The following is a 9554-nucleotide window of genomic DNA, read 5'->3' as shown; positions in this document are numbered from 1 at the left end:
AATAATGAAGAGTTGTTTATAGATGCAACGGCTCAGTGCCCTAAAATATCTGCAGTATCAGCCAATCATTAGCGAGTGGCACAGCCAAGCAATCGCAGAGCATGCTAACAATACCTTTTTAACTGTTTACCGGACAGTCGGAAGCGCTGCTTTCTGAGGCTTCGCTGCAATATCTTTCATCTTCCTCAGCCAACTGAATTCTCACAAAGATCATCAGCAACACAGACTCAGCCAAGAGTTGGAAATATCATTATTTTGCAAAGCCCTTGACCGAGCCATATTAAAATATGCTGTGAGCCATTTGAACAGCAAGCACATAAACAACTCCCTCTGGAACAAGTGGCATGGTGCAGTGGGTTTCTGGGTTATCATTAACAATTGCTAAATACAATGAGAAAAGAGAGGTTTTGAGAGGACGTAGGAGAGAGAGGGGTCTGGCTGCGACAGGGGTTGAAGATGGCTGCTCTCTCTCCTGGTGTTGTATTTTTGGCCTCATCAAGGGATTGTCTGACAAAAGTGTGTGGTGGGAGAGAGGAAAGAAGAAACACGGGAAAGGTGGGTATGTGTTTGTGTGGGTGGATGGGGGCGGGAGCTTCCTTTGAGGTGTGTGCTGTCAAGTGTAAGCTTGTCTCCTTGGCACCAGGGCTTTACTAATGACCACTCGACTGCTGTCACATGCACCTTCCACACTGCACCAGCCGATTTAATCTGGTCACCTCGCATTTACTCAAGCGCTTCCTCGGCACAGACTGTGTTGTTGTTTCTCTCCCAGCCTCCTCCATATCATTAGTGTAATTCTGCTGTTTTCTCCTGGAGCGCCTGCACCACAGTGAAGATGCGGGGAGCTTCAGCAGCGGGGGGACTGGGTGGGGGTATGACTCATACTCAATACTCTCTCCCTCTCTCCCTCTCTCCCTCTCTCCCTCTCTCTCTCTCTCTCTCTCTCTCTCGCTTATCCGTCTGCTCTTAGTCAGAAGGAGACATCACAGATTTAGAAGCAGCATGTTATGAAAGCTTCTGCCAAGTCTTCCCCGGCGCAGGCTGGCTGTGTTGGTTCCATTTCCCTCTGTTTTCTCCAGCTGGAACATTTCTTTGTAGTTTTTCATGGTAGGGAACAATTAAACATTAAAAGCATTTTGCCCTACATTTATATAATACGGGTAAGTATTTAGACTCATGGAGACGGTGAGGAAACCTGCCATTTCTTTCCATTCCACAGAGAATGCATGAAGAATGCGTTGCTGGGGAACTAGATGGATATGTGATAATTAAACGTGAGGTAGAATGTGAGAGCTCTATTTCCATCTGTGAGAGGTCAACATTAGGGTGACATCTCATGTCTCTTTTCTGTTCCCAGGCAGGCGGCTGCACCATGTCCTCAGCCCAGGGCCGGGACATATCTGACTACCATGTAAGCGGTAAGTGATGAGAGCTTCTGTCCTGTATGCCAGGCACCCTCACATTATTCCTTAGTGCTTTAACAAGGCAGTAAGCCCCTTTTCCAGTGATTATGTGCAGTCTCCCATAATTACTGACTAAACAAATGTGGTGGGATGACATTTGAGTCCTCTATTATTACTTGCTGTGATGTTACAAAGATGGGAGGGATGAGATGACAAGTCTTCCTCTACAAGCAAATGTGTTGCATTATTTATGAAATGTTCTCAGTAAAATACACACAAGTCTGTTATTCCCTGTGTGGAATATTGAGTTTTTTGTAAGGGTATGGTTAGATTTGATTTAAATAAAATAAATGTACTACATTCCTTTTACTCTCATGTTATTATTGCTGAGGTTTTTCAGAATATAATCATACATGCCACTTTTGCTTCAATGTTTTTAGTGAGGGGAAATATCAAGGCATGTCAGACTACCTAAAACAGGCTTTAGTCTCCAGAGTGTTAATGCCAGCTCTTGTTCGGCCCTCTTTGTTTACAGTGGTCCGTAACCCTCCTGGCTGGGAGGTGGGCATCTATGTGACCGGTTTCCTGGTGTTACTGGGGGTGGTGGCTCTCAACCTGTGGAAGATGTGGAAGTCCGGCACCTTTCCTGCCCCATCGCCCTACCCCAACTTTGACTATCGCTTCCTGCAGGAGAAATATGGAACGTCCGTCCCCGAGGTCCGGCAAAAGGTAAGAGTGCATCTCAACAGAAATCAAACCAATTTGTATATGAAAAGGAAGTTGCACCTTATGCGCGTGTGTGTGTGTGTGTGTTTATGTCTGTCTGTGTGTGTGTGTGTGTGTGTGTGTGTGTGTGTGTGTGTGTGGGTGGGTGTGTGTGTTTGTGTGCGGGTATGGGTATGGGTATGGGTATGGGTTTATGTGCTTGCCTTTTTTCTGCCATTGCTGCATGGCACCGGCGTTGTGTTTGCAGAGGGCAGCGGCCAACAACAGGAGGGAATCTGCGTCGCTGTCAATGAGCCGCAAGCCCAGCCTGCAGCTGGGGGACACGCCGGACGGCTTTCGAGACGGCCTGCGGGACCTGGGCACGCTGGAGTTGATGGGCCGCGGCGACCTCGACCCGGCGCAGCTGCACCGCTCCATCTCCACCGACTCGCTCTGCTCCGTCTCCTCCATCGGCAACAACTTCGGCCACGACTACACCGTGGGCCAGCTGGAGGTGACGCTGGAGTTCAACGGGCGTACCGGCGCCCTCAACATCTACCTGCATCAGGGCAAGGACCTGATGGAGAAGGAGGAGGAGAACTTCCCCGGCTGCTTCATCCGCATCACGCTGCTGCCCGAGGAGCTGAACGTGGGCGTTTCCAAGGTGAGGAGAAACAACCAACCCATCCGCAGGGGGGAAAAAAAGCTTTGAGATTCTTCTCAGTTCTTTTCTTTCGGCTTGGGTCTAGTTCTTCCCCTCTCCCTTTCATCATCTCTGTCATTATTTCGTACTGATTTTATTCTCTCTGCGTGCCTCATGCTCTCTCTTTGCCTCCTTATTTATGGCCCCTCTCTCTCTCTCTCTCTCTCTCACTCTCTCTCTTTCTCTCTCTCTCTCTCTCCCTCTTTCTCTCTCTCTCTCTCTCTCTCTCTGCATCCCACTGTGCAGTTCCACACTGCATTATTCAACACAATGCCACATCAGACAGGCCGCCTGTCACACACTTCATGATAATGACCAGGAAGTGGGGCTGTATCAATGTTGTACAAGCAGTATAATAATGGTGCAGGGGCTACTGGAAAGGCCTTTTCTCTCTCCCTCAAGACGGGGGATGCTAGGGAGGCAGGGGAAACTGCTGAGATCAGCTACCCCCTCCTCTCTCCGCCCCCCACACACACACACACACACTCCCACACACCACCCCCAAAGCTCAGCACAGTCCACAGGGGAAGGAGCTGTTCCACCCGCCTTCACGCGCCATCCAGTCTGTTCACTTTAGAAGTCGCACACATCACCCCCGAACCTCACTCAGTGTAATTATACACTTCCAGTGCCCTGTTGCAATTGATTGGCAACGACTCAGAGCAGAGCCTTGTCCAATGTTGTATGAAAGGGTGGAAGAACGGTTAGAAATTAAGCCAGACAGAAATGAATCAGTGTTTCATGCATATGAGAGGTAGGGCATGGTCTAGCAATATATCATTCAGTAAATTAGAGTAAATCGAGCTTATAACCAGAAGTACAAAAGCTTCCATTAAGATGGCATTTAGATTGCAGTGGTATGGATCTATCTTTGTTCAAGCGCGTTTATGACTGTGACAGTGGATACAGATCGATATAGAGATTTAGCATAGGTTGATGAAGGGGGCCAAAAGAGGTCCCTTTGGAAACTTCTTGTCTTGAATGTTTACAAAATAAAAAAAGCATCTGATGTTTGAGATGCTTTCATTAATTAGAATCAATCATTTTTAAGTAAGATCTGGATGGAGGAGTGATGTTTGTTGCAGGTACTCAAACCAATATAGATTTCCCTCTTTTACTGAAATAATAATAATAATATACTTTTTATTGTTTGAATTGTAGCTGGTCCCACATCAACTGCTTTAGAGGTAGACTGTATTAACAATCATATGATGCCTAGTGTTACTGTATATGCAGTAATACTGTTAGTCATATCATAGACACCAGTCAACTATAGATTTCATCATTCACAGATGATGAAGTCAGTAGGAGATGCCTTGCAGTGGTCTGAAAGGGTGTATCTACTGTCTGCATTAGCAGATACCTACTGGCAGAGATGGGCAGTATTTCAATTACTTGTATTTGAAATACCTATTTCCATTACTTTGAATGTTTTGTAATTTGTATTTGATAGGGCAGATACAAAATGTAACATAATTTCTAACAAAATACTTTAGAGTGGAGTAATTTTGTATTTAAAATACTCAAAATACTTTCTCCAGTGTTTAGGCAGTAGGATATTTTTTTTCTGTTGGATTCTACCACTAGACCGTCTGATCTGCCTCTGAATGTCATTGTCGAATCAGGCAACAGTCAGCAAAAGTGGTGCTTCAAATGGCTCTTTAGGGGCAAAATGGAAATCGCCCCAGGTCTCTCTCATTGACTCTCATGTTAAATCAATTTTTTTCACAAAACAGGGCTGGGTTTGAAAACTTAGATAGCTGTCTTGATCCTTGTCAATTTATCTTCATTAGTACGCTGACTTAAAGAAGGTTCTTTCAAAGAGCGAATCGAGATGACGAAAATACGGTGGTGCGAGCCCTCCCGGAAGCTAAAATGTCTGCTACCGTGCACTCTTCAAAGTACACTGCAATACAGTGTTTTGTATGTAAATGTCTTTTGGCATTTTCTCGCTTAGAGGTTTTAAAGTTACCGAGAAATAGACACCGTACTATCAGAAAACACAGTTTTTGTAACCAGCAATAATGGCAATAATGGAAGAGGGCTACTCCTATTCCGCTACGTAATGCGCGGTAGTAGACAGAGCTATAGAGATTGCATTGAGAGCCGTTTTGTGAAAACATGAGTCACACAGCTGCTGCTGCCTGCAAATATATATATATAGAGTATACATAATCAATCATTTTGTTGTCTTTTAATAGCTTTGCTTAGTTAAACTGACATTCTGTGACTGTTCCTTTCTTTTTATGGGGTTCACCAGAGCTTTGTGTACATTACATAACCCAAACCAGAATGTTCTGCTATACCAAACTATGAGAAAACGGAAAATCCAGAAAAAGTATGTCCTATATTTTAAATACAAAATACTAATTACGCATTATATTTTGTTACATTTTCTGGCACCAGTATTTTGTAATAAATACATTTATTTGAGGGGTAATTTGTATTTTGTATCAAAATACATATTGATGTATTTTTGCCCATCTGCCTACTGGCATGTTGCTGACATGCTCACTCCAGAATCTTCTCTATCTCAGGTCAAGACTAATGCATACACAGTCATGTTTGACGATCATTACTCCATACCGCTGGAGGCCGCTTCCCTGGAGGAGTACAGTCTGCGCTTCTCAGCATTTGGCATCGATGCAGAGGAGAGGAACCTCAGTGCTGGGGTGGCCGAGCTGAAACTGTGTGACCTGGACCTCTCCATCAGGCCTTTCAACGCCTGGCTCTACCTGCAGGACCCCAACAAGGTGGCTGTGACCATAAGCTCCACCGTATGATAGGGAACATCTTGTCACATTGCAGTATGTTGATGTCGTGTTTGCATAGTTTGCGTACTTCGTAAACCTCATGTGCCTGTGAGGTGAACTGATCTACATAATATCACAACAGGTGATACGCTGCCATAATTTTAACCAGACTACCTATAGGTCAAAAGGAAAGCCAAGACCGTACCAAAGACAATGTTTATTACAAGGCATACAGTAGTACACTTTTCTATGACTGTAAATAAAGCGAGTTGGAATGTTGTTTCTGTGGCGCATGCCTCCCCTGTGTGAGCCCATTATCAAATATTTACAGTATTAATGGGGTGCTCTTGAAATGCTCTGAAATTCCCTGAGGAAATGTGCTAATTATTTTACTTCCATTGCCCACGGAGAGGCATCATTTTGAGTTGCTTCGTATAAAATTGTTTAGAAACTCAAACATGTTTGTGATTGTGCCGTTTTTTAAAGACTTTAAATTTGAATTTTTTTTATTTATGAATATTTTGGACTTTACCTAAAAAAATCTAATGATTTCAAACAATTACACAACAATCTGTGCATAACATAAAACAGTAACAAAGACAGGCAGACAACAGGCGAAATATCATCTGTGGCTAACACTCCATGGGCTTTAAACATATCAGTACCAACTATTGGACAAACTAGTTGCCAATTTATTTGTCAGTCATATCTCAAACAGTAATACTGAAATAGCACTAGTGTTGCATACGCCTGGGTTCTACTCCTTACTGTTTTGTGTCCTTATCTTCTGCAGGCCATTGACGCAGTCGGGGAAATTTTGCTTTCTCTCAGCTACTTGCCCACAGCTGAGCGGCTCACAATCGTTGTGGCGAAAGCAAAGAATCTGGTCTGGACCAATGGCAAGACCTCAGCAGGTGATTTGAGTGTTAATCAAGTAACAGTGAACAAAAAAGGACTACAAGTGATGTCCATCTCTTAAAATGTTAGTTAGTTAATAGTTAATAACACAGCTGGACTTAATTAGACGTCAAGGCATGAGATGTGATGATAGCCATCAAATGGCACAGACTGCAAAATACTATCACTTTAACAGAATGTCACTTGTCAATTGGCAGCATCATATTGAATGAATTGACTTACTTTCTCTGTAACATGAAACTGACATGTCATTTCTTTGAATAGACCCCTTTGTGAAGGTATACCTCCTTCAAGATGGCAGGAAGATCAGCAAAAAGAAAACATCGATGAAGAGAGACGACACAAATCCAATTTTCAACGAAGCCATGATATTCTCTGTGCCTGCCATTGTGTTGCAGGTAACAAACATTAGGGACATTTAATGTAGTAATGACAGATACTTGAAGTGATGGAATGACAGACAGTTGCATTTCTAATTCATATTTTGTCTTGTGAAAGACAATAAGGCTGTTATTAATCTGGTATTATTAGCTGTTTGGTGACCACATTTCCTCACAGTTCATCCTGCTAGTGATCATTTACACTCCAATTGGCAGGTTCTGAGGTTGCCTGAATGGAACAGAATTAAAAAAATACAAAAGCAAACATTCATGGCAGAATGATAAAAAAAATATATATATAGGTATATATATATATATACCCTATAGCAACATATTTTAACGTTTTAGACAATGCACCTCATCAGTTTACATGTGGCATGCTGTCAGTTTTACATGGGGTTGTAAACAATACTAGTGCAATATGTGAATCAAACTGAAATCTTAATTGCTTTCTGTGAACTTCTGCCCTTACAGGATCTCTCTCTGAGGATCACTGTGGCAGAGAACACTGAAGACGGCCGAGGTGAAAACGTGGGCCACGTGATAATCGGCCCCGAGGCCAGTGGCATGGGCATCACCCACTGGAACCAGATGCTGGCCACCCTGAGGAAACCTGTGTCCATGTGGCACCCCATTCGGAGAACCTAATCCACAACACAGTCCCCGACACCAACCACCAATCTGCATGGTGCCTAATCAGTCTGACAGACATGTTGGCTACAGAATGACTTAAGTGAGGGAATTTAAAAGGAAAACAATTTTTTCTCAAGAGGCTCTGTTGCCTTTTGCACAAGCAGACATTTTTTTAGGCTGAGGGGAGGTTCGGCGTTAACTGAACCAGCTTTGGCCCCCAGAGGGAAAGAAGTAGGTAGTAGTAGTAGGTCACACATCTTGTGCTTTTAGAAAAAAAAAGTTATCCAGGTTCTGTAAATCCAGGTACATTTATTTGTGATTGTTGTGACAGGTCGGCCAGTAGGTGTAAAAGTGGCAGTAGTGAATATTGCAGTGAAATATTTGTACATAGTAAATGTGAAACTAACTGCAGTAGCTGCTACATCAGATTGAAACAAATCTCTGTTATCTGATTGGGTTTAAAATTGCCAGTACAGTGTAATGTAGATACTTTCTGTATTTATAACACATTCCATCATATTCTCCATCTTCCTCTGCTTTTATTTATTGATTTATTTATGTATTGCTTTGAGTATATTCCTGAAATGCATTTGAATATGTTTATGTTAACAACATAGATGGAGTTTATAATGTGTGCTGTGTGACAGCCAAATGTAGCTATGAGTTCATAATATTGTAGCACTTCTGATCACATGATGATGACAAAGGCTTATTCATTATTTTATCTTTGACTGTGCAGAAGGCATTGGTTCCTTGTGACTGCTTGATAAACTTTGAGGAAGCCCTAGCAAAATAGAAAAGGTGAAACTGAATCAGGACATGAGCGGCAGGATGGCCAACCATAAGTCACACATGTCATGTTCTTCTACTGCATACAGTATCTTTACAGTGTTAGTAAATAAACTGTTCACTGTTTATTTGTGTGACAAAAGGTTATTTATTTTCACAGTAGTTAGGCAATAATTATTTCTTTACACTAATGAATGTAAACTAATATTTAGCTGTTGCATTTTACTGATCCAATCTGTCCTTATTAACAAAAGACTGGCCTTATAATTCTGTGTTTCATGTGACATCTTATCCCAAATATATGGTAGGCCTACATATTACTAATCCTTTCATTTGTGGACAATGTGCATCTAAACTAAACAACATTGTTGATTTTAGGCTATCAGGTTCCTATGGAGGCTGGATTGGGGTGTTTCTTGTATGCTGCACTTGCCATTGATGAATCCTTCAGTTAGTCCTACTTTAGTTTTCACAAAGGCCAACCATCGATGTGCTTTGCTCAATTTATCCATGTGCCAAATCCGTTATTATAAAGCAATATTTTCATTTACAGTATTCTCATGTTTTGGGAGATTGAGATATGAAAACATTTTAAACTGCATGACAATGTTTACAACTTGTATGCCACCCAGAATATGAAACATTGTGTTGAAATAATTGTTTAAATAAAAAATGCCCGATAACTTTGGGTTTGTTTCACAAGGCGTTGTTGGCTATTCAGTGGCGCGGGAAGGGGGGTGCTGAGGGCGCTGCAGCACCCCCTAGCTCCAGGTCTGGTGAGATACCTCACTCATGTTATCAGAGAACCGGGGTTACGGTCGTAACCTTTAGTTCTCTTTCTAACATTCGTTCGGTATCTCACTAGGGGATATTGTGACTCCCGGATTGTCAGACAGGCTTGCGATCCCCATCAATGAGTCAGTGCGCCCCGCTACCAGGCATCTCAGTGCCTAACACTGAATGCGCCAAGGTCGGGGCTGTGACATCAAGTCTGTAAAACCTTTTGCATACAGGCTGGATTCACAGACAATGCGTGAATAACGCTTACGCGTTTAGCCGTAGATAAGGCCACCAACAAAGCCGTCTTAAGTGAGAGCACTTTAAGATCCAACTGCTGTAATGGCTCGAAGGGAGGGCGAGACAGAACATCCAAAACCATAGGTAGATCCCATGAAGGGGCCAGTGGTTTAGAGACCGGGCGGAGACGTCGCGCTCCTTTCATAAACTGACGTATGAGAGGATGCTGGCCCGCAGTTTTGTCCCCAAAGCC

The 9554-nt window shown here is 42.9% G+C and overlaps 1 protein-coding gene across 1 annotated transcript; it reads left to right on the top strand.

The window, feature by feature from the left end:
- Positions 1-1372: 1372 nt before the first annotated feature.
- On the top strand, positions 1373-7510 carry syt12 (synaptotagmin XII; the record flags this gene model as incomplete). The annotated part of the gene is made up of 7 exons (XM_080841705.1): positions 1373-1418; positions 1939-2132; positions 2377-2772; positions 5349-5564; positions 6358-6478; positions 6747-6880; positions 7337-7510. 7 exons carry the CDS (start codon positions 1373-1375, stop codon positions 7508-7510), a joined length of 1281 nt encoding a protein of 426 aa, XP_080697831.1.
- Positions 7511-9554: the final 2044 nt, after the last annotated feature.

This window comes from Sprattus sprattus, assembly GCF_963457725.1.
Source record: "Sprattus sprattus genome assembly, chromosome: 7".
NCBI lineage: Eukaryota > Metazoa > Chordata > Actinopteri > Clupeiformes > Clupeidae > Sprattus > Sprattus sprattus.
The sequence above is the reverse complement of the archived record's forward strand: the minus strand, read 5'-3'. Positions and strand labels throughout refer to the sequence as shown.